This window comes from Syngnathus floridae, chromosome 7 (assembly GCF_059516105.1).
Source record: "Syngnathus floridae isolate MCC-2025c chromosome 7, RoL_Sflo_1.0, whole genome shotgun sequence".
In the NCBI taxonomy this organism is placed as follows: Eukaryota; Metazoa; Chordata; class Actinopteri; order Syngnathiformes; family Syngnathidae; genus Syngnathus; species Syngnathus floridae.
Window position 1 is genome coordinate 1,500,206 of NC_142419.1, and position 27,279 is coordinate 1,527,484.

Below are 27,279 nucleotides of genomic sequence, written 5' to 3' on the forward strand. Positions count from 1 at the left end.
AGAAAATAGAAGCTATACTGCAACAAACAGGTTGACTAGGGTTGCGGTATGCATCCACTAGCCAATAACCAATGAGCCCTCTGTAAACAATCGCGTTTCTCGAACTATCTCCTATAAAATCATCGAAACTGACTAAAGTTCGATATAACACATTGGTACTGCGTACTTGTGTTTCCCTTCCATATCGATCCGTAAATTTACTCGAAACATTAACGGAGCAGCCTATTTTGAGATGAAATAGCCTCGTGCGTATAGCAGCTATCATTATAGCATTAGCCACCGGCAAACTCCATGAGCCTCAGCTCGCAGGCTCCCATGAGCCTCAGCAAAGTGTCGTGGCAGCCCCCTGTAAACAATCGCGTTTCTCAAACTCTCTCCTATAAAATGATTATAACTGAATAAAGTTCGATCTAACACATTGGTACTGCTTACTTATGTTTCCCTTCCATATCGAGCCGTAAATTTACTCGAAACATTAACGTAGCAGCCTATTTTGAGATGAAATAGCCTTGTGCGTATAGCAGCTATCATTATAGCATTAGCCACCCGCAAACTCCCATGAGCCTCAGCAAAGTGTCATGGTCGCTCCCTGTAAACAATTTCGTTTCTCAAACTATCTCCTATAAAATGATCGGAACTGACTAAAGTTTGATCTAACACATTGGTACTGCTTACTTATGTTTCCCATCTGCAGTATATCGATCCTTAAATTTACTCGAAACAGCCTGTTTTATTATACTGTTTAAATTTACTCGGAGCAGCCTATTTTGAGATGAAACAGCCTCCTGCGTATAGCAGCTATCATTATAGCATTAGCCACCCGCAAACTCCCATGAGCCTCAGCAAAGTGTCATGGTAGCCCCCTTAAACAATCACATTTCTCAAACACTCTCCCATAAAAGTGATCGTAACCGACTAAAGACTGATTTAACACAATGGTGCTGCTTATTTATGATTCCGTTGGATATTGATCCGTAAACGCAATCGAAAATATTAACGGAACAGCCTATTTTGAAATGAAATAGCCTCGCGCGTACAACAGCTATTCAGTGACGCCCCCTGACCACGGTTGCCGTAATGCTGGGAAGCGATGCGACCTTGTAATTTACTAGTCGTACTAAAATGTACTGAAACAACAGTATGGATCAACAAATTCATCAATTGATCCATATATAAGGCGCTCTGGATTATAAGGCGCACTGTGGTTTTTTGAGTAAATTTAAAGTTTTTAAGTGCAGCTAGTAGTGTGAAAAATACGGTACTTCTATCCTCTTGGCAATTCATTTTCACATTTTGTGAAACAAGCCAATGTCTTAATATTTTATGTTGCCATATTGGGTTTCTTTGGGGAAAAACAAATGACACAAAGAATCTTGTTTGAAATGTTGCTACATTTCTATAAACCGAGTCAATATTCTTTGTCTGTCAATAACATTTTGTCTGTCAAAGTGTTTGCTATGTTGCTTCTGATTCGTCAAGACAGATATTGCCACCCTAACAGCATCTCTAATTGACTTGGTCAGGCAGTTCATTTATAAAATGAAATATTATACTGTAAACTAATGCACACTTTGATAGCGTTTCAAAAACCATGGTAGTAATTGTTTTTTTTCCCCATTATTTTTATTAGGCTTTGTAATCCACCCCTTCAATGAGTCATCAAACGACATGAATAATTTACAAGGCCTGTAGATAACAGATAAATAAATATATGACATGTTTGCGGTTCCTAAAGTAGCAGCACAAACAGAAACCATAACATTTCTACCACCATCTTTCATAATTTGTATCAGGCTCTTCTTCTGCAAAACTGTCTTTACAACTCGAACTCTAGTCTCGACTGACATCTTCAATTTAAAATCGATTGTGCAGCAAAATCCCCCCAAATCTGTCAATGTACTGTCCTGACCTTAACTCTTAATTAATTAGAAGAGGGAACACTTGATGGTGCAATAGCAGTTTTGGCAGAGAGCTTTATATATTAGTGACAGCTGTTTCTTGTCTTCATGTAGGTCCAGGACATGTGTTTCAGCCAGGATAGTCGTTGGGTGGCTATCAGCACCCTTCGCGGTACTACCCATGTATTTCCCATTAACCCCTACGGTGGTGTACCCTGTTCCCGCACCCATATGTCTCCACGGGTTGTCAACCGGATGTCACGCTTCCAGAAGAGTGCTGGCCTGGAGGAAATTGAGCAGGAGCTGAACAGACTGACAACATGTGGAAATTTAGGCGGAGGGAGCATTGGAGGTGTTGTCCCTGTCCTAGGTGGAGGAGGAGCCATTGGGGGACGCTGTAGCCCCATACTTGGTCTTTCCAGTAGCCCATCAGGGTCTCCACTTTATGGTGAGAAGCTCGGATGGGGGGCAGTGGGGCTTGTGTGCGTGCGTGTGTGTATGTGCTACATGTGCCTGCGGGTGCTGTTGTCTGGTGTTATAGTTGTTTTGTTGGAGATATTCTGCTTTGCGATGTGCCCATTTTTTTTAAATCCACAGTTTCATCTGTTGTGCAGATCAACTACAAGCCCTCAATTAGCAGGTCACCACTTTTCTGCCATAGCTTGTAACTTAAATACATTCTAAGGTTTCTTTGAAAGGTTTTCTATTCTAATTTCTGAGTAAGGCACTTCCTATGTCCTTATTTAACATTTGTTTTTTAAATCATGCATTATGTCATTAGAACATTCATAGGTCATACAGTATTTCTCTGGAAAAATAATAATGTACAAATGGAAATACAGTAATTCTTCATTTATCGCGGATAATTGGTTCCAAGACCACCCGCGATATGTAAAAATCCGTCAAGTAGTGTCACCCTCTTATTTTTAACATACATTAAAAAAAAGTTGTGTGTGTGCGTGCGTGCGTGCGTGCGTGCGTGCGTGCGTGTGTGTGCCTGGCTGTGAAGACATTCAAATCAATTCCTAAGTAGACATCGATCAGAAAGATATATGTATATAAACAAGGGTACATTTCTTTTAACAGTGCTGAGGTGAGAGGAGGGGTTTAAGGGATATTGATCATAAATCATACTTTTATTTCAGGGGAGCGCTTCAGAGCCGTCTGTCAACAATTTAGCCTCTGGGGGCATATCTTGCACATATCTTGTGTTTGGAAAAATGAAGTGTTTGCCTAAAGAACCCAGCACAATTCTTCAAGGGGAAATTTGCATTTACTGTACACTTTTTTAAGTCTGCCGAACAGTGAACAAATAGTATATAATTGTGTCCTCATCAAGGCTTTGTCACAGAAGTCATCCTGCATATCCATTTTCCAACTTCTTTTCCAATTTTCTTTTTAGGGACATTTTTGGTTTGGTTCTTAATCTACCACTTTTTTAAGTGTCGGGGGAAAAAATCATTTTGAGAATTTGTGGCCCCTTCTTAAGCAAAGATATTTACCATGAAGGTAAACTCTCTGAAGTGTCTGGGAAGCTGTGGTTTTTGCTGCACAAAAGGTTGATCGTCAACAGATCAAGAAGGTGACAGACTGCATGGATGGAAGACATATATTGAAAAGAAGGGTTATATATTGGTCACTAATTTTTCTTTTAAATGTTCATTCTTAAATGTTTAGTTGTTTGCTTATTACTGTCACTTTAACAAATTCAAAAAACAACAGAGATGGGAAAATTCCCATTTTTAATTTTGTTACATAAAATATCTGTGCACTGTGTAATTTTTCAAAGTAAAATTAATCCTCAACATTACAACTTGCCTAATAATTGTGCACATAGTATATGTGTATACAGCAACAAGTGATAAGTCATTCTGATTCTCCTTGATTAACACATCAAGCAGAGCATCTTTCTTATTCATAATTACCGTATTTTCACGTTCAAAAGGCGCACCGTAATAAAAGGCGCAGTCTCGGTTGTGTGCCATGACTGTTTAACACGCACATAGGGCGCGGGATTTATATACACAATCCACGCCCACACTTACCCCTTTAACGTTCTCACGGCGCTCTCAACTACGTCTGCCTGACAGCAACACACACACACACACACATACACAGACGGTGCACACTGCAAATCCACGCCCGCACGTCCCCCTTTAACCTTCTCATGGCAACAACAACACACACACAAGCATACAAGTGTGCACATTTAAAAATGGAGCGGGAGCAAAACTGAGTTTGGTATTCACGTTTTTATTACCAGTAATGGTCATCAATTAAACCCATCGAAGTCCTCATCCTCTGTTTCCTAATTAAACACCAGCGCTAAATCTCCAACAGACATGCCAGGTGTCATGCGGTCGCGTTTATTTTTTTCGGTTTTTGTCTCGTCAATTGTCGTAACTTTACTTCCGGTTTTATTTTGTCATCCCGTCCGTTTCAGTTCGTGTTTCCTTCCTCGGTGTTTGGTTGTCTTGTCTTCCCTGATCCCGATTGTGTGCACCTGCGTAATCGACACTAATTGTCATCACCTGTGTCCCCGCCCTTTTGTGTGTATTTAGTCCGTGTCTTCCCCTTGTCTTGTGCCAGTGTGTCTTGCCTTGCCCCGACCACCAGCGATCCCTTGATGTCCGAACTCTTTGTAAGAACCCTCCTTTTTGTCTCGCCACCGAGCGACGCTTTTGTTTGTGCCTTGGTCTCCATCGCCTTTTTGTCTCGCCCCAGTGCGACTCCTTTAGTTGGTACTTTTTGCTACGTGTTTTCCCTCGTAAGAGGCGTTTTGATTTGTACTTTTAGCCTTTTGACTCGCCTCAGTGCGACACCTTTTGTTTGTACTTTTTGCCACAGGTTTTCCCTCGCAAGAGGCGATTTGATTTGTACTTTTGCTCAGTGTGCTTGCTGGAATAAATCCCAGAAAGAAACGACTCTGCATCCGAGTCCTCCGTCTTGTCCCCTGCCTGACAGTACACACTGGCCAGACATGGACTCGGCAGAGTCAGAGCACCTGTGCGCCGCAGTGCGTTCCCAGGCCTCCCAGCTCGCCCAGCACCAGAAGCAAGTGGGCGACTTGAGGGAAGAAATCCGAGGAATCGCTAAATGCCAAGAAGAATTCAGAGGAGCGCTCGCCACCCAAGTAGCACAGCTGGGCCAGCAAATGCAGGACGTGCTCTCGCTCTTAAACGCGGGACCAGCAGCGACTTCCAGTACACCCCCTGCTTCCTCAGTTACTCCCCTTGCCATAGCTCCCATGACCGGCGGTGCCAGACTGGCCCCTCCCGAGCGCTACTCCGGTGAACCCGGTCTTAGCCGGGCATTTATTACAGAATGCGGGATGCATTTTGAGAGGGCCCCAGCAGATTTCCCCACCGAGCGCTCCAAGGTGGCCTACATGGTTTCATACCTGACGGGAAGGGCCCGCACGTGGGCCACCGCGGAATGGGCCAGGGATTCCGCCTCCTGTCACTCTCTCCCCGCTTTCATCCAGGCTCTGCGAACGGTGTTTGATCCAATCTCCGCTGACCGAGAAAAGGCTCGGCAACTCTGTCAGATAGTCCAGGGACAAGACACCGTCGGAGACTACGCCATCCGGTTCCGCACGCTGGCCGCGGAGTGCGGTTGGAACGCGACGGCACTATATGACATCTTCCTCCGGGGCCTCTCGGGGCCCATACAGGATCAGCTAATCCCCTTAGACCTTCCCACCGACCTCGACGCCCTCATCGCTCTGGCTATCCGCACTGACAACCGGCTGCAAGAGTGGAGGAAGCTCCGAAGCAGGAACACCCCCGCCTTCGTCCCAGTAGCCGGCCCTGCCGTTCACCACTCCAGGCTGGAAGGGGATCGGCAGCGCCAGGAGCCAGAGCCGATGCAGTTGGGCAGAGCTAAGTTGACGGAAGAGGAGAAGTTGCGGCGACGCCGAGAGGGAAGATGCTACTACTGCGGGGAGCTCGGACACCTCCTTCTCTCCTGTCCAGTGAGGAGGACCCTGAAGGTGAGCGCCTTTTCTGCGGCCCTGTCCCCGGTCCGAGTGCTTCCCAAGGGCAGGATTACACAGATGGGAAGAGAAATCGAAATCGAAGTACTAATAGACTCAGGAGCAGATGAAAGCCTGATAGACTGGGCATTTGCTCGCCGGTGGGGGGTAAAGACTGAGCTGATGAACACCCCCGTGAAAGCTAAGGCACTCAATGGACAGGCACTTTTTGAAATAACTCACATAACAGAACCAGTCTCGTTGTCGATAGGTCCCCACCAGGAGAATATAAGGCTACATGTCGTGACCTCTCCAATGAACCCTCTCATTCTCGGGTATCCATGGCTTCAACGCCACAACCCCGTCATAGACTGGGGATCAGGGGAAATAACGGGATGGGGGCCCGACTGTCATGATTCCTGTGTCAGGTCTAACCCGCGCGCTGTGCCCCCTGCTCTGGGCGCGCAAACCCCCGACTTAACCGGGGTCCCTGCGTGTTACCACCCATGGGCCGAGGTATTCAGCAAGACTAAGGCTACCTCCCTACCTCCCCACCGTCCGTATGATTGCGCCATTGAACTCCTGCCGGGTTCGACTATACCTAAGGGGAGGCTTTATTCTCTTTCAGGACCTGAAAAGCAAGCCATGAACGAATACATAGACTCCTCCCTGCAAGCAGGACTGATTCGACCATCATCGTCGCCTGCGGGGGCGGGGTTCTTTTTCGTGGGCAAGAAGGATGGCACCCTACGTCCCTGTATTGATTATAGCCCCCTCAATCAGATTACAATCAAGAACCGGTATCCGCTCCCACTGATGTCGACCGTGTTCGACCAACTACAGCAAGCCCGGGTGTTTACCAAGTTAGATTTGCGCAACGCATACCACCTAGTGCGCATCCGGGAAGGGGACGAATGGAAGACAGGGTTCAATACCCATCGAGGACACTTCGAATACTTGGTCATGCCATTTGGTCTCACCAATGCGCCCGCTGTGTTTCAGGCCATGATCAATGATGTGTTGAGAGACTGTTTGGACCGTTTTGTATATGTATATTTGGACGATATTTTGATTTATTCCCCAGATCTGAGGACCCATCAGATTCACGTCAAGACGGTGCTGCGACGTCTTCTTGCACACAAACTATACGTAAAGGCCGAGAAAAGTGAATTCCACAAGGACACCGTATCTTTTCTCGGCTTCATCGTGGCCCCGGGCAAGGTTGAGATGGACCCGGCGAAAGTCAGCGCGGTTAAGGAATGGCCTACCCCCGACTCCCGCAGAAAGGTGCAGCAATTCCTGGGCTTTGCCAATTTTTATCGGCGGTTCATCAAGGGCTTCAGTGCCACGGCGGCTCCCTTGCACGCACTCACGTCCCCTAAGGTCCCCTTCCGCTGGTCTGCAGAGGCGGAGGCGGCCTTCCAGGAGCTAAAGAACCGTTTCAGCACCGCTCCCATCCTCACGCTTCCTGATCCGTCGCTACAGTTTGTGGTGGAGGTGGACGCCTCCAATCAAGGAGTCGGGGCCATCCTATCACAGAGAGCCAAGAGCGACAACAAACTACACCCGTGCGCGTTCCTGTCTCGACGGCTGACGCCCGCCGAACAAAATTATGATGTGGGGGATCGCGAACTGTTGGCAGTTGAACTAGCACTGGAAGAATGGAGACATTGGCTGGAGGGTGCTCAGCAGCCCTTTTTGGTTTGGACAGACCACAAAAATCTTGAATACATCAAGTCAGCGAAAAGATTGAATTCCCGCCAAGCCCGCTGGTCACTTTTTTTCAATCGCTTTAACTTTTCTCTATCTTACAGACCGGGATCCAGAAACACCAAGCCTGACGCCCTCTCCCGTGTTTACAACTCAGATCCAGAACTCAAGAAATCCGAATCCATCCTGCCTCCTCATTGCCTGGTGAGAGCAGTGACCTGGCCAATCGAAGAACGGGTACAGCGGGCCAATGGGAACAAGCCACCCCCTAGTGGCTGCCCGGAAAACAGACTTTTTGTCCCAGATCAATTCCGATCCCAAGTCATCCATTGGGCTCACACCTCCAGACTCTCTTGTCATCCAGGCATACGCAGAACCCTGTTCTTCATCCAGCAGCGATTCTGGTGGCCCTCCATGAGGGCTGACATCAAAGAATACGTGGCAGCCTGTCCCGTCTGCGCCCGGAACAAGAACTCCCACGGCGCCCGTATGGGGTTGTTGCATCCCCTACCCATTCCTTCGCGTCCATGGGCGGAGATATTCATGGATTTCGTCACCGGACTTCCGGTCTCGCATGGGCGGACCACCATACTCACAGTAGTAGACAGATTTTCAAAGATGGCTCACTTTATCGCCTTGCCCAAGCTCCCGTCCGCTAGACGAACAGCCATAGTAATGATGGACCACATATTCCGGGTTCATGGGTTCCCGAAAGACATTGTCTCCGATAGGGGCCCCCAATTCGTATCCAGGTTTTGGAAGGAGTTTTGCAGGCTCATAGGGGCCACCGTGAGCCTCACGTCAGGTTATCATCCGGAGGCGAACGGGCAGACGGAACGGGTCAACCAGCAGTTGGAGACAAGCCTCCGCTGCCTGGTCTCCCAGAACCCCGCCTCATGGAGCAAGAACCTCTCCTGGGTGGAGTATGCCCACAACTCCCTGCCCACCACGGCCACAGGTATGTCCCCGTTCAAATGTGTGTACGGCTACCAGCCCCCAGTCTTCCCTGACAGTGAGCCGGAGGTGACGGTGACTTCGGCCCACGCCTTGGTGCGCCGCTGTCATCGCGTCTGGGCGGCGGCTCGGGCCACGCTGGTCCGACAGGGGGACCGGGTCAAGCGGATGGCGGACCGGAGGAGACGTCCGGCGCCCGTGTACCAGCGAGGGCAACGTGTCTGGCTGTCCGCCAAGGATCTTCCCCACCGGGGGGACTCCAGGAAACTGGCGCCTCGCTTCGTGGGTCCGTTCCCCATCGCCAAGGTCGTCCACCCGGCCGCGGTGCGTCTCCGCTTGCCCAGGTCCCTTGCAGTCCACCCCACCTTTCACGTCGGGAAGGTCAAGCCGGTGGTGGACAGTCCATTGGTGCCGGATCCTGCGCCGCCTCCGCGGACTGTGGGAGGTGGGACGGTCTACACCGTGAAACAACTATTGGATGTGCGCAGAAGAGGCCGGGGCTGGCAGTACCTGGTGGACTGGGAGGGTTATGGGCCGGAGGAGCGGCAATGGGTGCCGCCTAGTTATATTTTGGACCCAGGACTGTTTGATGACTTTTATGCGGCTCACCCTGGGGCTCCTGGGCCGTCTGTGATCCGGCCCTAGGGGGGGGGGTTCTGTCATGCGGTCGCGTTTATTTTTTTCGGTTTTTGTCTCGTCAATTGTCGTAACTTTACTTCCGGTTTTATTTTGTCATCCCGTCCGTTTCAGTTCGTGTTTCCTTCCTCGGTGTTTGGTTGTCTTGTCTTCCCTGATCCCGATTGTGTGCACCTGCGTAATCGACACTAATTGTCATCACCTGTGTCCCCGCCCTTTTGTGTGTATTTAGTCCGTGTCTTCCCCTTGTCTTGTGCCAGTGTGTCTTGCCTTGCCCCGACCACCAGCGATCCCTTGATGTCCGAACTCTCTGTAAGAACCCTCCTTTTTGTCTCGCCACCGAGCGACGCTTTTGTTTGTGCCTTGGTCTCCATCGCCTTTTTGTCTCGCCCCAGTGCGACTCCTTTAGTTGGTACTTTTTGCTACGTGTTTTCCCTCGTAAGAGGCGTTTTGATTTGTACTTTTAGCCTTTTGACTCGCCTCAGTGCGACACCTTTTGTTTGTACTTTTTGCCACAGGTTTTCCCTCGCAAGAGGCGATTTGATTTGTACTTTTGCTCAGTGTGCTTGCTGGAATAAATCCCAGAAAGAAACGACTCTGCATCCGAGTCCTCCGTCTTGTCCCCTGCCTGACACCAGGTTCACTTTCTTCACTGTCAGAGTCACTTTCCGTACCGCGTGGCTCCTCGGATATTATACCGGCTTTTACAAAAGCTCGAAAAACAGTGCCAGCAGAAATGTTAGCCCAAGCATCGACAATCCATTCGCAAATTGCGGCGTGACTCGCCCGGCGCTGCCTTCCACTCTTAGTGAAACTATGCTCTCCATCGGTCATCCATCGCTCCCACGTTGCTCGCAGCTTTACTTTGAACGGCTAGTTCACACTGATGTCCAGCGGTTGGAGTTCCTTTGTCGTGCCTCCCGGAATGACAGCAAGCTCGGCGTACATTTGCTTCACTTATTTTTTCACTTTGGCTGTGAGATGGGCACGCATAAGAGTCACAGATCAACAGCGATGGCAATGTGTGGAAAAAAACACATGGTCTCTTTACATACACCTCCCTCAGCCACTCAGTCATCATTTCCTCATCCATCCAGCCCTTTTCATTTGCCTTATTGATGACTCTTGCTGGAAACTTCTCTTCAGGCAAAGTCTTTCTCTTAAAAATCACCATAGCCGGCAGTTTCTTTCCATTAGCATGGCAGCCAAGCACAACGGTAAAAGAAGACTTTTCGTATCCCGTTGTGCGTATCGCTATCGTCTTGGTCCCTTTCTTCTCCACAGTGTGATTCACCGGGATGTCGAAAGTGAGCGGCACCTCGTCCATGTTGGTGATGTGTCTGGGCTGGATGTGTTTGACGGCGATGCGTTTCCTGCAGTAGGAGCGGAAGATGGCCAGCCTTTCATTATAATTCGCTGGAAGTTGCTGCGCCAATATAGTCCTGGTCCTGATGGCACCGTTTCATGAAACGAAAGCACCAAGACGGACCTCCTTGAAAATGTTCAATTTTCATTTCTTCTGCTAGCGTTGCTGCTTTTAGTCGAATGGTGACCGTCGAAACACTTCTCCCACTCGTTCTTTGCTTGATGATCTACTGTTCGAGTCTTTCCTCCAACTCGGGCCACCACGTCCACGGAAACTCAGCTGCGTCTTCTTGACCTGTCGGAGCTCAGTTTCCAGCTTCCTCCACTTGAGAACCATCGATTTGTAGATTTGAAATTCTCTCGCGGCTGCTCGATTTCCATGCTCCTCCGCGTAGCTGATATCCTTCAGTTTGAACTGTGCTTGATAAGCATGTCTCTTTGCCATTTTCACTGTTGTTCTAACAACGATGTTTTGCATGACGCATGTTCTTTTATATACAATCCACGCCCACACTTCCCCCTTTAACGTTCTCATGGCGTTCTCTACTACGTCTGCCTTACAACAACACACACACAGGGCGGGGCGTACAGCAAATCCACGCCGACACTTCTACCTGTAACGTTCTCATGGCGCCCTTTAATACGTCCGCCTTACAACAACAACACACATAGGGACCACTGCATGATAGGGCGCGCCGCACATTTTGAAGAAAATCTAAGACTTTTATCCGTGGCTAATAAACGTGAAAATACGGTACGCAGGAAGGCTTTTATGTTTTCTCTATAGATTTTGGAGCGTTGCCAACTCCCAAATTTTGAATACAGATTTATAACTTGTTAGCGCCTGAAATATACGTTGGAGACCACCCATTATATTGTTTTCATTATTCTCTCCTTGTTGGTTTTATGTTGCTTGATTGTATTTAACCCTTCTCTATTTATACACTACTAGCATCCCCTACTACAGCAAATAAATTAATGGTGATTTTTATTTTTTTTTTTATCCTCAGCCAAGTTAAGCAGCCAAGAATTGTACAACTTCACCTATAACAACATGGCAAATCCGCGGTTGTCTTCTTTGCCCAACCTCACCGTTGTCCTACCTCTGGCTCAGATCAAACAACTCATGACCCTAGGCACTATCACTAAACGTACTGGGTATGTAACACATGCACCCATGCACAAGCACGCATGCACACACACACACATACAACTGTAATTGTGAAACAAAGATATGTTTATTCTAGTATTTACACTTGAAATTTTGAAGGTAATTAAACATAATTTAAATTGTATAAACAAATTAGAACACATATATATAAAGAGACAGACAGACAGACAGAAACAGACACAGACAGACAGAGGCCTCCTTGTGATTCAGATGAGCAAACAAATTGTGATTTTTTTTATTTTTTATTTTCCTCATACTGATCTCAATTCATACACATTCTAACACATTTCCACCACCATTGACAAACAATCTAATGACTCAATGGACAGACAGACAGACAGACAGACAGACAGGCTCTCACTTTTCAATGTTAATTAGAATAAATCAGTCTCATAGTGAGCACAATCCAAATAACAAATAGTGTCCAAACAGACATCACATACTCCCTTCCTCCATGTTGTCTTTAATAATAATAGGTCCGTTACATATTGTCCTAGATTGGATACAAATTTCTGCAATGCTACTGCAGTCTGAACGTCCAGTCGCTCAGGAATATAGGTCGCATTAGCCATAAAATGCACAATAACGTGAAAAAAAAACATATATATAACATATATATATATATATATATATATATATATATATATATATATATATAAAACCTATATAAAACCTAACCTATATAAAACCTATAACCTATATATATATAACATATATATAACGTGTATATATATATATATATATATATATATATATATATAACGTGACATAAACAGAAACGAAGAGCTGAGAACGGGCCTGACATAACATTCAGAGTTATTCAAATAACTATTACATAAATAACACGTTTATAAAACCATCCGTGTCACTCCAATTCATTAAATCCATCGATCGTCCTTTATGTCAACAATGGGTGTGCGCCGCTGACGGCGCTGGCACTTCAAAATATTTCACAGGCCCATATAACGATATATAAATTATATATCAAATAACTATTATATAAGCGATACTATTATCAAACCATCTGTGTTACTCCAAATCATTAAATCCATCGATCAAATTCCTCGTCCTTTGTCAACAACGCCGCGCGTGCGTCCTGATGTCAGCCTCGTCGTTATTCCACAGATCTAGTATATAACTACTATATTGTAGCGTTAACAAAGTACAAGGCGTCGACTTACAGGCGTGTGGCGGCGTGAACTTCCATCCCCGGAGGTGGCACTTCCAGCCACGGAGGTGGAAGAGAGCTCCATAGATTAGGACGTGACGTGCGGAAAAGTCATGTCCGAGCCCCATCCACCGTCCCCGGACGGCCACCCGGCCGAGCACCGGCCCCCGACTTCCATCCACGGAGGTGAAAGAGAGCTCCGTTGAGTAGGACCAAGCGTGCGTAAAAGCCATGTCCGAGCCCCATCCACCGTCCCCGGGCAGCCACCCGGCCGAGCGCCGGCCCCCGACTTCCATCCACGGAGGTGAAAGAGAGCTCCATAGCGTAGAACCAGCCGGGCGTGCGTAAAAGCCATAATAGTTTTTCAAACCTTCTGTGTCACTCCAAATCCTAAAATCCTTCAAACTCTTCGTCTTCCGTGTCACTTACAAACAAAGCCGCTAATGATGCCGGTAGTACATGGAGCCCTTCGTCATCTTCGTCGTCCCGTGATCGAATCTTTTTCCTTTATGTAAACAACCGCCGCGCCGTGCCGTGCCGTGCTGCTGACGTCACTTGAAATTCAAATTACAGTAATCCCTTGCTACATCGTGGTTCGTTTATCGTGGTTTCACTTTTTTATTTTTGATCTTTGAAAATGTATTAAAAAATTCACATATAAGTTGCTCGCTTCAGTATAAGTAGCCTCCCCACCCAAACTATGAAAAAAAAACACGACTTATAGTCCGAAAAATATGGTACTATATTTCACTGAAAGCCCAAGACGCGCTCCATGCAGGCAGGGAAGAAAGTGTCTGCAAATTAATTCATTGTATAATACATAAGTCCTGAATTGATAGCATCTAATTTATAGCATTTGACTACCATGTTCTGTATAATATCACAAGTATGAATTTCCACCACACTTGAAAGAAATGAAACAAATATTTCCATCTGCTCACCTGGTCACCTCTTACTCTGGCACCCACGTCATCCAAACCTTGACTGAGTGTATGTAACAAAAATAAATGGATTCAACAACTGCAGTTACACCTGTATGAGCAAATCATTTTGGCAGGTAAGCAGAAATACACACCAGCTGCTTAAACCAACATTCGGCACCAAATGTACACTCATGGAGTTGACGAGACTTTGACTGTCACAGAAGAGTTTCTCGAGTTGGTGCTTATGACCGACACCACGACAGCTGATGACATTTTCCGCTCCGTTGTTGGAGCGCTGGACAGAGTCGGGGCGGACTGGTCCCGCACCGTAAGCCTGGCTACTGATGGTGTGTCGTCAATGATCGGTAAAAAGGCAGGTGTTGTGACAAAGTTCAGAGAGAAAGTACAAGCCGCAAATGGAAGAGGTGATTTTTGGACATTTCATTGCATTTTGCATCAGGAGGCATTATGTTGCAAGTCGCTAAAAATGGATCACGTCATGGAAGTGGTTGTCCGAACTGTTAATTTCATCCGAGCCAGAGGTCTCAATCATCGTCAGTTTGACAGCTTTCTCAGTGACTGTAACATTACCCATGGTCTGCCATACCACACTGAAGTAAGATGGTTAAGCAGAGGTGCTGTGCTGAAGCGCTTCTTTGATCTACGTGGGGAAATCGGACAATTCATGGAGAAAAAAGGAAAACCTGTTAAGGAATTACAGTGCCCACTTTGGCTGCAGGACCTTGCATTTATGGTTGATATTACAGAGCACTTGAATAATCTGAACAAAATGTTGCAAGGACGCAAAAAAAATTGTAACACAGTATTATGACAGCATACGTGCATTCAAGTTAAAGCTCGCGTTATGGGAGACGCAGATGGCAAGCGGTGACCCTGCTCATTTTCCCTGTCTCAGAGATGTGTGCGCAGCAAGCATTAATCCTGAAGTGACACAGTTCAAAGACAAGATTTCAGGGTTGCTGAGGGTGTTTGAGAAGCGATTTCAGGTCTTTAGCGAACTTGAGACAGAATTTGCAGTTTTTCGCTCACCATTCACGGTCAGAGCTTCTGATGTGCCCGTTGAAATGCAACTTGAAATCATTGATTTGCAGTGTGATGTAGAATTGAAGGACAAATTTGCTTCTGTGGGCTTGGACACATTTTAAAAGTATCTCCTACCAGGCTATCCTAAATTGACAGCACTGACTGCAAAAATGTTGTCCATGTTTGGGACTACCTACCTTTGTGAGCAGGTCTTCTCAGTAATGAACATTAATAAAACAAGGCTTCGCTCAAAGCTGACACATAAGCACTTAAATGAGATTCTGAAACTGGATGCTTCTCAGGACATGATGCCTGATATTGATGGACTTGTGCAGGCTAAAAGATGCCAAGTTTCAGGGGCAAATTCTGAGCAAGACTAAATCCTATGGAATGCTGCTTTCAACATTGCACTATAAAAATAAACAGCTCTGAACATTTGCTGTTGTAATTGCTGGGAAAGTCAATGCTAGTCAGTTTTGTTGTCAGTTTTCTTTGCATTATTTCTTATGCATGCCATAAATGTTATGTGAGTTTTTTTTACATGTATACATTTCATGCATTAACAAGGAATAGGACAATTTACTTCATCAAATGTCTGTTTAAAAGAGCTGCCACTTAAGATTTCAAGTGTGTGGAGTCAGTTCATGTGTTCAGAATTGCTTCCCAGATGTGGAAATAAATAATAAATAATTTAAATTAGTTTAAATAATTTCTAAATTTGTATGTGTTTGATGTAGTTTAACATGCAGGACAGTGTTTTTAAGTTCCACAAAACTGCAAATAAATGTTTTGCAACATTGTACAATGATCAATTTTTATGCATAATGCACTTGAATAAATGTTAAAGTGAGTAAAAGTGTTGTTGAAATTGCACATACTTTTCTTAAAAACTCTTAGGTTGTTCATAATTTATTTAGTAAAAGGGACAATTCATTTCATATAAAGATTTTTATAATTTATGTATGTCTTCTTCTTTGCACTAATACAAAGAAAAAAAGTGGACTTATTGTTAGTTCTATGTATGTAATTTTGGAATGAGTTTGCTGGTCTGGCCCCCTTGAGATCCGATTAAGTTGTATGCGGCCCCCAGACCAAAATGAGTTTGACACCCCTTCTCTAGATTGTTTACCAAGTATGCCGTATTGGCCCGAGTATAAGACGACTCTGCTTCAAAGACGACCCCCTCTTTTTCAAGACAAGTTTGAAAAAAGACATTTTGAACACCAAATTTAATTTTTATAAAGAAAATAATTACAGTACATCTGAAACTAAAGATTATAACAATATATTCGAGAGAAAAAGCATGTTATGGCTTCTGGGTTTTTGAAATGTAAATAAACAAATCTACTGTGATAAAACAACAAAATTACAATAACTGCATTAACCATCAAAGTGAAGTCTAACTGTAACTGTAGTCTTGAAACAAATCTGAATAAGGAAAAACATTGTGTTGGATTTTGTCCACAATTTAGGGAGCGCGCTATCTGCGCCTCACGGCAAAAGCCATTGCCAATCACCTGTTATCCAATTTACTCACTGCGTGCTCATTTGATTTCTTCAGATTTAGGAAAATGCTAAGACACTGAAGCAGAAATTAGACTTACACAGGTTGGTTGAGTTCAATCACAATTCTTGTTCAGAAAGCTCTGTTTTCAGGAAAGTACAATATAGCGCTGGGCCTTTCAAGAGCGGAAAGTCTCCATTCAGAAAAGGCGATGTTCAAAGTTCTTTGCTCAGCTTATATTCAGTTGCACATGCCAGTGTGGGCCGAGTTTGATGGGTGATGAGTCTTTGGGGCGGGGCAAGTTCACAGGAGAGTCTGAGTCAATGGGAGTGGGTGCTGGTTCGGTGAGAGCTGGTTCCGTGGGGTTGGGTGCTGATTATGGGCGAATCGATGTGTGGGGGCTGTTGTTTTCCTTTCCGTCTTTCAGCCTTGACGATCATCTTTGGCTGGGCTGTCTCCCTCTGGGACCTGCTGGTTTTATCTCCAAATGACCTTCCTGTTAACATTCTCCTCCATTCTTGCCCATACACTGTTCCACCTCATCCATTCATCATTCTTTCAATTTTGTCATTTTGTACGGAATTATGTGAGCTTTTGGCTGTGACATCATCTACGTATTTATTAATGTTCCCTGACTATGCAAAGTTTGTACTCACCACTTACCATGTTTTTGTTTGTTTTTTCTTTTGATCTCCATGTACTTGCTTACGTCATCATATTCTTAGTTTAATCATGCTTTCAACCATATATTTTCTTTGTTAGGCAAAATATTTCCCTCTGTCCAGAACGTTCAGTAGTAATCAAAAACTGGCGTCTATCATTCGTCAAAACATAAGATACAATCAAGTACTGAACATTTTTAGATGACTTTGGCAGTGTCCGTTAAACAGTTCCTTAAGGGTCATTAAGCTATTCAGGCAATATATCAAAAAACATTTGTTATTTCAAAGTGCTCAGAAATATATATCAGATCATAAAGTTATAAAAACCTTTCTCATTACCACTTATCAAAAATGTCTAGTTATGTCTTCTTTATTGATTTGGTGTGTAGGTATAATTATATGCTTAAAATGTTTCTTTTATATATTTAATATGTGAATATACTTGTCTGCTTATGTACTTTATTCAATGAGGTTTGAGCATTTCTGTTTTTGTAGCTAGGCAGGACTTTGTATTTCGACCCCATTCCTTCACTTGCAATAAAATAATGCAAACTGCTACCGCTATTGTTGGGGAGCCTGAGGACTGTATAGGGGGTTGGCTCAGATGGTTATGCTCTTTTCGCCCCCGGGTGTCGGTCAGAACACAGGAGGGAAGACGTGGTTCAGTGTTGATTGCTTTACTGAATTATTGGCAAAAACGTAACAGGCACTGTGGCTCATAGGGGCATACAGGCAAACCGGCAAAAGGGTATTCACATGTTTGGTCGTAAGGATGTGAGAGCAGGTGTGTGTCGAGTACATGGGTGAGTCTTTGGGTGTGTGAATGTGATTCTTGTGTGTGATTATTGTATGAAGGGTGTGTGTGTGTGTGTGTGTGTGTGTCTGTGTGTCTGTGTGTGTGTGGTTCTGCAACAGACAGAAATACAGCACGTAAGTCAACGCTCAACTTCTGACGTCACACAACACTAGTCGACGGCACACATGAATATAACTTGCTGCGCGTAATGGTTCCGCGATACTAAATAATCATGAATGAAATACTCTCGGCAACACACCAAACATAAGTCACCGAGACAACAAAATACATTTGCTGGCGACCGTTAGTCGCCGTGCCACTGCGTAACGGCTACTCGTACAATGCGAGGCAAACTTAAAGGACTGCGCTGAAGCTATCAATCAAACGGCGCTCACACGAAACAAACGGCGATCAGACAAATGGCACAACAGTAGACAGTCGTAACAATGAAATGTTTATACTCACTTTCTGTCAAAAACACACACAATCACAGCAACATACTCAGTCGATACCAGCAAACTTTAATTTACCATTGCGCACAAGCTCCAACAATCACGATACGCTGAGGTAACTCACGCGAGACTTAAGGCGCGGTGACGTAACTTTCCAACATTTTAACATCAAAATAGGAACCTTTCTAACAGCTATTTTTCTCTTTCTTCTTTGTGACAGGGGTTCGCTTTGGCCTGGGGAGTTAAGTTCAGCACTCGCTTTAAAGATATCTGGCGCTGCTAGCGTTGTGATTGGGTATAATGTCTAGACCCCAAAAGTAAGACGACCCCCACTTTTTCAGTCTGATTTCAATGCATAAAACACCGTCTTATATTCGGGTCAATACGGTATATGCGCAATAAACATAATAATGGTGAAAACTGATACAGTGGATGTTAGCCCCGACATTCTCAAATTTTACTACAAGCTAATGTCAAAAACGGACAGGACGACCAAGTGCGAAACACTGCTTTATTTATCTCTCTGGGAGGAGGAAGATGGAGATCAAGCATGGCATGGTCAAAGGGGTGAGACAAAGACGGACAGGCGATGGGGCAGGGCTGGCGGCGTTCAGTTGTTGTCTTAGACCAGGAATTGGTCGGGGCTGGGGGAGAGCGGGCGTAGTTGGTCAGTAGGCACAAATCGCGTCAGCAACTGGAGGCAAGAGTAAACACAGAAGCAAGGCACAGGAACGAAACGGGTGGCATACGGGGACGTACTGACAAAAGATTGGTCGCCGTGTGAGGTTTAAGTAGGCGAGTAAATGAGCGGGATGCAGGTGATTGAGTTGGTTGGAGGGGAGTGGCTGTGATTGAGTTGCTGGTACAGTTACCTCCGAGGTGGCACAGCATGTGACAGAACCCCCTCCTCAAGGGACCGTCCCTAAGTAGTACCCCGATGCCGGGCAGGTGGGGGGGAAACAGGAGTGGATCAATATTCTGGCATGGATCAATACCCTGCCAAGGAGTTCGAGTCCTCGACGTCAGGAGCCGAAACTGGAGGCAACAGCGCTGGCGCATCTGGAACAGACGACAAGACAGAAGACAAGGAGTAACATGCGCGACCGGGCGCCGTGTCCCTCCCAGATCCCCTCAGACCGGCGAACGAGCTGGTCCGGTTGGTGGCGGCGGAACTCTTTAATGAGGACCACGTCAAAGATCCAGCGGGCCAGGAGCGGTGGGAGTCATCGTAGCTCTCCCAGTCGACTAGGTATTGGCGCCAAGGGAGCTGGAGCAGGGAGCAGACCGTGTATACAGGGTCCCCACTGACGAGCCTGGGAAGTGGAGGAGCAGGCGCGGGGACCAGCGGGCTGTCAGGGACGGGTCTCACCCGCGAAACATGGAACCTGGGGTGGATGCTCATGGAGCTCGGATGGCAGAGGCGCACGGCAGAGAGGCTGACCACCTTGCGGACGGGGAACAGTCCCACGATGCAGGGCGCCAATTTGCGAGACCCAGAGTGGAAGTTCCTGCGCAGAGATCCGCACGCGCTGACCCACCCTGTACATCGCGGCCGCCATCCGGTGCTTATTGGCCTGGCGAGCGTAGCTAGCGCCGGTCTGAAGGAGGCGGGCCCTGGCCCAAGCCTGATGGCTGCGGCGAACGCACACCAGGGCCGACGAGCAGGCGGCACTCCGCCTCTGATGGTCGAAAAGTGACGGCTGGTAGCTGAACACGCACTGGAATGGGGACAGGCCTTTAGCAGAGGTTGGGAGCGCGTTGTAAGCGTACTCCACCCACGGTGGTTTCTGAGTCCACCCGTGCTGATTGCTGGATGACATCCAGCTCCACCTGTCCGTCAGACTGGGGATGATACCCGGAGGTGAAGCTGGCAGGTGGCCCCTCGGAGGCGGCAGAACTCCGAAGGTTGAGGCGAACTGCGGCCGTGGTACCAAAATACCTCCCGGCACACGATCTAGGCTGTGTCTTGCCATGGGAAGCTTGGACAGCGGGATGACGTGAGCTATCTTGCTGAAACGATCGACAACAGTGAGGATCACCGTGTGCCCCTCGAATGTCGACCAGTGACGAAGTCGATTGCCAGATGGGACCAAGGGTGATGAGGGTTAGCAGTTGGAGCAGACCCGCTGGGGGTCAGTTGGATGCCTTGCAACGTTTGCAAACGGGGCAGGCCTTGATGTACTGGAGGCAAGAGTAAACACAGACTCAAGAGTAAACACAGACTCAAGAGTAAACACAGACACAAGTTCAACATGCTGGCCCTGTCCCAGTCCCAGTTCCCAGTCATCAACATCCCGGACCGGCTCCTCACTTCCATCTAGGCCTGTTGTCCGATGTCACAGAAGGCCAAGACACCATCTACACTCTGGCTTCACCGCTTCTGAGTCCTGGTAAACTTCATTCAAGTCAATTGAGGTGAGCGATGCCTCAAACCCGACCCGCAACCACTACTTAATTCCGCAATACTACTTGGTATGAATGAAGTCCATCTCTTTAGGGGTCCGGACACACGCCAACCGACCGACCATTCCGCCCTAATCTACGCAGACAACAGCGAATCAGTGCAACAGTATGTGTTAAATCTATAGTCCACTGGAGGAATGGTGAAGAAGTCAAAAAAGTCAAAAGAAATTGCAGAACGGCAGGAAGGAAATGAAAGAAGAATAAATTAACCATCAGCTAGGAAATATATCATGAACAATAGGAAACATACAAAAGTGCGGCAAAAATGGCAAGAAACCAATTCTTTCGCTACAATTAGTACATTATGATAATAAAAAAACAACCCTAAAATTATTTTCACAACAATCAATACTTTTTTTAACCCTGAATTTAATAATACACAGCGCTCTCCATCAGACTCTGAAGATTTTGCAGACCACTTCAGAGGAAAGATAAACGCCATCACATCCTTCAATGTCCCCTCTCAATTTTTGAAGTCATTTTATGTATCTTTTAGGGACCAGCTTTTAAATATACTTAATTGTTCTCTTCAGACGGGAGTCTTCCCTGCTGCCTTCAAAACAGCGGTGGTGAGGCCCCTGCTGAAAAAGCGAAATTTGGACTCGAATGAGTTTAGTAATTACAGACCAGTATCAAACTTACCATTTTTAAGGAAAATTTTGGACAAACTTGCTTTTATGCAACTTAATTTTTTAAATAAAAGTACACCTAAATCTTGATTTTACTAACCTTAGCGCTAGTGATTCAATGAATTTCTGTGAGCAATTTAAAGGCGTTAGAAAATAAGAAATCATGCTGTTTGATAAGTGACTGCTTTATTCTCTCTTCCATCCAATTCATACTACATTATCAAAATGACTTACTCAATCCGCCTGATATTGTCATCTGCGTATTGCTTTTGTGGTTGACTCGATTCCCAAATTCTGGACCACAAAGTCCAGCAATTCGTTTTAACCAGGTCTCGGAGAGACCAATCATGCTAAGATTCTGGTCTCTAAATCAGCCATTAACTAGTATCGGTTTTGTGGGGAGTGATCTAATATTCACAAAACTGAGTTTGAGTGTAATAGTGTGATCAGAGTTCATACCAATCGGAGAACCTTTTAACGATATATGAGTGAGATTGTGTTGTCTAAGCCCCGCATTTGAAATGTTTATCAACGCGGCGGGAGGAGATGACCTTTTCGACCCACGCACCTTTCTACGTCGCGGATTTCCTTTTTTTCGCAGGTGGTTCTGGAACTCATCTCCCGCAAAAAAACGAGGGATTACCGTAATTTTCTGACTAAAAGTCGCTCCGGAGTACAAGTCGCATCAGCCATAAAATGCCCAAAAAAGTGAAAAAACACCATATATAAGTCGCTCTAGAGTAAAAGTCGCATTTTGGGGGGCAATTTTTTCGACAAAATCCAACACCAAGAACAAACATGAACGAGCAACTACCAGCTAAATGATAGGTATGCTAACGTGACATAAACACAAACAAAGTGCTGAGAACGGGCCTGACGTAACATTCTGAGTTATTAAAAAAAACTATTACATAAATAACACGATTATGAAACCATCTGTCACTCCAATTCATTAAATCCATCGATCGTCCTTTGTCAACAATAGGTGCGCGACGCTTGCTCTTCAAAATATTCCACAGGCCCAAATAACGATATATAAATTAGATATCAAATAACTATTATATAAGCAATAATATTATCAAACCATCTGTGAACTCTAAATCATTAAATCCATTGATCAAATTCCTCGTCCTTTGTCAACAACGCCGCGTGTGCGCCCTGACGTGAGCCTCGTCGTTATTCCACAGATCTAGTATATAACTAGATTGTAGCGTTAACAAAGTACAAGGAAAGACGTAGGTTTGGTAAACGGCTCTTTATTTAAAAAAACAAACTTCTGGGTATGTGGTGGCGTGGACTTCCAGCCACGGAGGTGGAAGAGAGCTCCATAGAATAGGACCAGGCGTGCGTAAAAGCCATGTCCGAGCCCCATCCACCGTCCCCGGACAGCCACCCGGCCAAGCGCCGGCCCACGACTTCCATCCACGGAGGTGAAACAGAGCTCCGTAGAGTAGGACCGGGCGTGCGTAAAAGCCATGTCCGAGCCCCATCCACCGTCCCTGGACAGCCACCCGGCCGAGCGCCGGCCCCCGACTTCAATCCACGGAGGTGAAAGAAAGCTCCGTAGAGTAGGACCAGGCGTGCGTAAAAGCCATAATAGTTTTTCAAACCTTCTGTGTCACTCCAAATCCTTGAATTCTTCAAACTCTTTGTCCTCCGTGTCATCTAGAAACAAAGCCACTAATGATGCAGGTAGTACGTGGGGCCCTTCGTCATCTTCGTCATCCCGTGATCAATCTTTGTCCTTTTTGTAAACAACCGCCGCGTCGCGCTGCTGACGTCACTTGAAATTCAAATTACAGTAATCCCTTGCTACATTGCGGTTCGTTTATCGCGGTTTCACTTTTTTTATTTTTGGAAAATTTTTGAAAAAAAAACACATATAAATCACTCCTTATTATAAGTCGCCCCCCTACCCAAACTATGAAACAAAAAACGTGACTTATAGTCCGAAAATTACAGTACTGTAGTCTTACTATTCCCAATTACTACTGCTACTCCTACAACAACAACTACTACTACTACTACTACCCCATCCATTTTCTCTATGGCTTGTCCCCACGGGGATCGCGGGCGTGCTGGAGCCTATCCCAGCTGTCATCGGTCAGTGGGCGGGGGACACCCTGAACCAACCAATCGCGGGACACAGACGAACAACCACTCACACTCGCACTCACACTTATGGGCAATTTGGACTGCTCAATCGGCCTACCAAGCATGTTTCTACTACTACTACCACTACCACTACTGCCACTGCTACTGCTACTGCTACTACTAGTCTTATATTTATTTATTCTTGTATTTACCCGGTGAAACTGACTGCCGTGATAAGGCGTCACATGAGAATTCTTTATTGTTACGTCGGTGACACCCAGTGTTCAGATTGGGAAACTACAGTTGAAAACTGGTTAAATAGTTACGAATCCAAATGTTACTTGAAATACTATTATTATGATTTTCTGTCTACAACTTTGCTTATACATATACTTAATGAAATTAATAATTAAATTATTTCACGTGGATACTCCAGCAGGTGGAACAGGAATATGCTACCCCTTTGAACCCCAATTCGCGATTCCCAAATTCCATTTGTGCATATAGGAAGCTTTGTCCTGTTCTTGAAAAACTAAAGGATAGAAATTTAACAATTGTTTTTAAAAAAAAACAGATTAATAAATTAAGAAAATTTGGTAGTCACTGCTCTAAAATTGAAAATTTTATACCAAAGCCACGTGATCGGTATCGACTAATGATGGATGCGTGGATGGTCGGTGATTGAGACTGTCAAATCCGCACTTTTATATAAGTGAACCGACTCTCCGTTCAAAGCAGTGACGTGCGGTGAGGTTTATGACTGGGGAGGCACTGAAGTCACCCCCCCCCTTAAAATTTGTCCGACCCCTAACCGTGTCCCAAAAATGTTGGGGAATGCTGCTCTAGCGTAGGTTATTCATTATTTAATTTGAACTATTTTAATTAAAATCTTGAAAAGACGTGCTCCAAAGTCCCGTTGTCCGAATCAAACCTTTTAACTCCGGAGTCCTTTACTGATGACCTCCTGCTTCGACCGAAAATCCATAGTTGAAAATCGATTGTGGGTGATGTGAGTCACCCCGCTCACACTTTGTTTGATCTTCTGCCCTCTGGGAAGAGGTACAGAAGCCTGCACTCCCACACCACCAGACTCACCAACAGCTTCATACTCCAGGCTATTAGGATCCTGAACTCTCTCCCCCCTCTCCCCCCTCCACCCTCGGCTACATGACGTTGTGGTCTTTTGGGCAACGATGGCTGCCTTGCACTTTATACTGACTGTCTGCTGTATGCACAATTGCACCATTTCCACCGAGTTGCTCTTATTTATTCATTGCTCTAATTTATTCATTGTATGTGCATTCTTATTTTTCCTTTTTGTATTGTTTACTTGAATGTGTAATATGTCTTGTCACCGTGGGACAGTAGGAAACGAAATTTCGATCTCTTTGTATGTCTTGGCATGTGAAGAAATTGACAATGAAGCAGACTTTGACTTGACTTTGACATGAAATGTAAAAACGAAAAAAAAAAACGAATGTAAACCGAAATAAATGGACGACTGCTCTTCAGTTGTTCACTTTAAATTTGAACTGGAGATCACTTAATTTACAGGTGGGCGCATGAAGCATCCCGGAATCACTAGCGCCCCCTGCCATAAGGCTGGAGAACTTTTTTTGTTGCCTCTTTTCAAAGCCGTTTTGCTCATCTAAAGAAACACAACGTTACAGACAGATGACAAAAAACACTAGATATTATATACATCAGCTTAACTACGGAAATTAGTTAATATAACCACAGTGTTTGAACACTTAAACAGCGACATAGAGGCAAACAGGAGTTCAGTCTAACTGCATAGCCTGTCAGCATAGTGATTACGCAATCATCAGAGGAGGCAAGGCAGGAAGTTGCCTCCTCCGAGCGACCCGTCTTCAGTTTTAACATACCGTATTTGCCGGTGTACAGGTCGACTCGGTGTATAAGTCGACCCCCTAAAATTCGACGGAAATTTACGATTTTATGATATATCCTTTGTATAAGTCGAGCTCAATTGTTGCATTATATTAAACTTCAAAATTCAATATGCAAAATTTATTGACGAAATGTGTTCAAATTCCGGGAGGCCGTGCGCATGCGGCTGTTTATAAGCACCGCGGAGGAGATCGCGGCCGGCGAGCTCGCGCACGCCGCCCGGCACCAACGGGAGGCCGGAAATAGCTCCAAGCCGAGCGGATCGGCACTTTATAAGCACCGCGGAGGAGATCGCGGCGCCTCATTGGACTTCCAGCGGCCGGCGAGCTCGCGCACCCGCCCGGCACATCCGGGAGGCCGTGCGCACGAGCCAAGTGGCCGAAAATAGCCCCCGCCGAGCGGATCGGCTGTTTATAAGCACCGCGGAGGTGCTCGCGGCGCCTCATTCGACTTCCAGCGGCCGGCGAGCTCGCGCACCCGCCCGGCACATCCGGGAGGCCGTGCGCACGAGCCAAGTGGCCGAAAATAGCCCCCGCCGAGCGGATCGGCTGTTTATAAGCACCGCGGAGGTGCTCGCGGCGCCTCATTCGACTTCCAGCGGCCGGCGAGCTCGCGCACCCCCCCGGCACATCCGGGAGGCCGTGCGCACGAGCCAAGTGGCCGAAAATAGCCCCCGCCGAGCGGATCGGCTGTTTATAAGCACCGCGGAGGTGGCCGCGGCACCTCATTCGACTTCCAGCGGGCCGCGCACTCGCGCACGCCGCCCGGTTCAAATTTTCTAAGTGCAACGCACAATGAGATGCATGAGAAACGGCCTTGGTTACCATCACATTTGAAGCGATGAATACGAAGTTAAATTTTATGACTCGGTGTATAAGTCGAGGTCGATTTTTTTCGGTCGGTTTTGGATCGAAAAAGGTCGACCAATACACCGGCAAACACGGTAACTATAAAAATTCTGCGATTTTGGTTCAAAATGATACAAAACTACTGAAATTAAAAGGAAAATGACTTTATAATAAAAACAATTTCATCAATGACAATTTCCCCTTTTCATGATGGCAGGGGAGGCACGGCCTCCCTTGCCTCCCCTGACCGCACGTCCCTGGTTCAAAGGGTTAAGACTCCTGGGCCACTGTAACGTGGTGATTTGGGCGACGAGAATTCAGTAAGTCGGGGACGGAAAAGATTTGTCCGGTAACACAAAATACTGATGACTACTTGAAAGTGATATAACTAATATTTTTTCCTATAAATGTTTATTCATTTAACTTTGCACCTTCAATTGAAACTTATTAAAAACAGATGCAATCTTCAGGTTTGAAAGATTACTGTCAGTGTGCTGTTATTATGTCATGAATTTTTATCCTCCTCGTGTGCCAAATAGTATGTAAATTCTGCATCTTGCAGATTTAATGACATAAACGTACTCCCTGGATGAGAGCTACTATTTTGCACATTTGAAAGATGCAGTCTTGAGTCCACAGTTAGTAAATCAGGTTGTAAAGTTTTTGTGTGTGCTTCTCATTTTTGGAAAGCATTAGTACCCTCTAAAATGGCATAGACAAAGAGACATGCTTAGGAGGCACAATTAGACCTTTCTGGAAATCAATGCAAAAGAGCAACGCGTCACTGAATAGCTGTTGTACCCGCGAGGCTATTTCATTTAAAAATAGGCTGTTCCCTTAATGTTTTCGAGTACGTTTACGGATCAATATCCAACGGAATCATAAATAAGCAGCACCAATGTGTTCAATCAGTCTTTAGTCGGTTCCGATCACTTTTATGGGAGAGTGTTTGAGAAGTGTGATTGTTTACAGGGGGCTGCCACGACACTTTGCTGAGGCTCATGGGAGTCTGCGAGCTGAAGTTCATGGGAGTTTGCGGGTGGAGAATGCTATAATGATAGCTGCTATACGCACGAGG

The 27,279-nt window shown here is 45.8% G+C and overlaps 1 protein-coding gene across 17 annotated transcripts in view; it reads left to right on the top strand.

Moving 5' to 3' along the window:
• Positions 1 to 27,279, top strand: part of bcas3 (BCAS3 microtubule associated cell migration factor) — a 322,912-nt gene that overhangs the window by 212,712 nt on the left and 82,921 nt on the right. For 16 of the 17 annotated variants that reach the window (XR_015859651.1, XR_015859656.1, XR_015859654.1 and 13 more), the window contains 2 exons: positions 2,013 to 2,346; positions 11,547 to 11,694. Coding sequence is in view for 12 of the 17 variants with exons in the window: in XM_088381953.1 (XP_088238079.1) it covers positions 2,013 to 2,346; positions 11,547 to 11,694 (482 nt within the window). In the remaining 5 variants the exon portion in view is untranslated. The remainder of the gene's footprint in view (positions 1 to 2,012; positions 2,347 to 11,546; positions 11,695 to 27,279) is intronic. The other variant, XM_088381955.1, reaches the window with a different exon arrangement.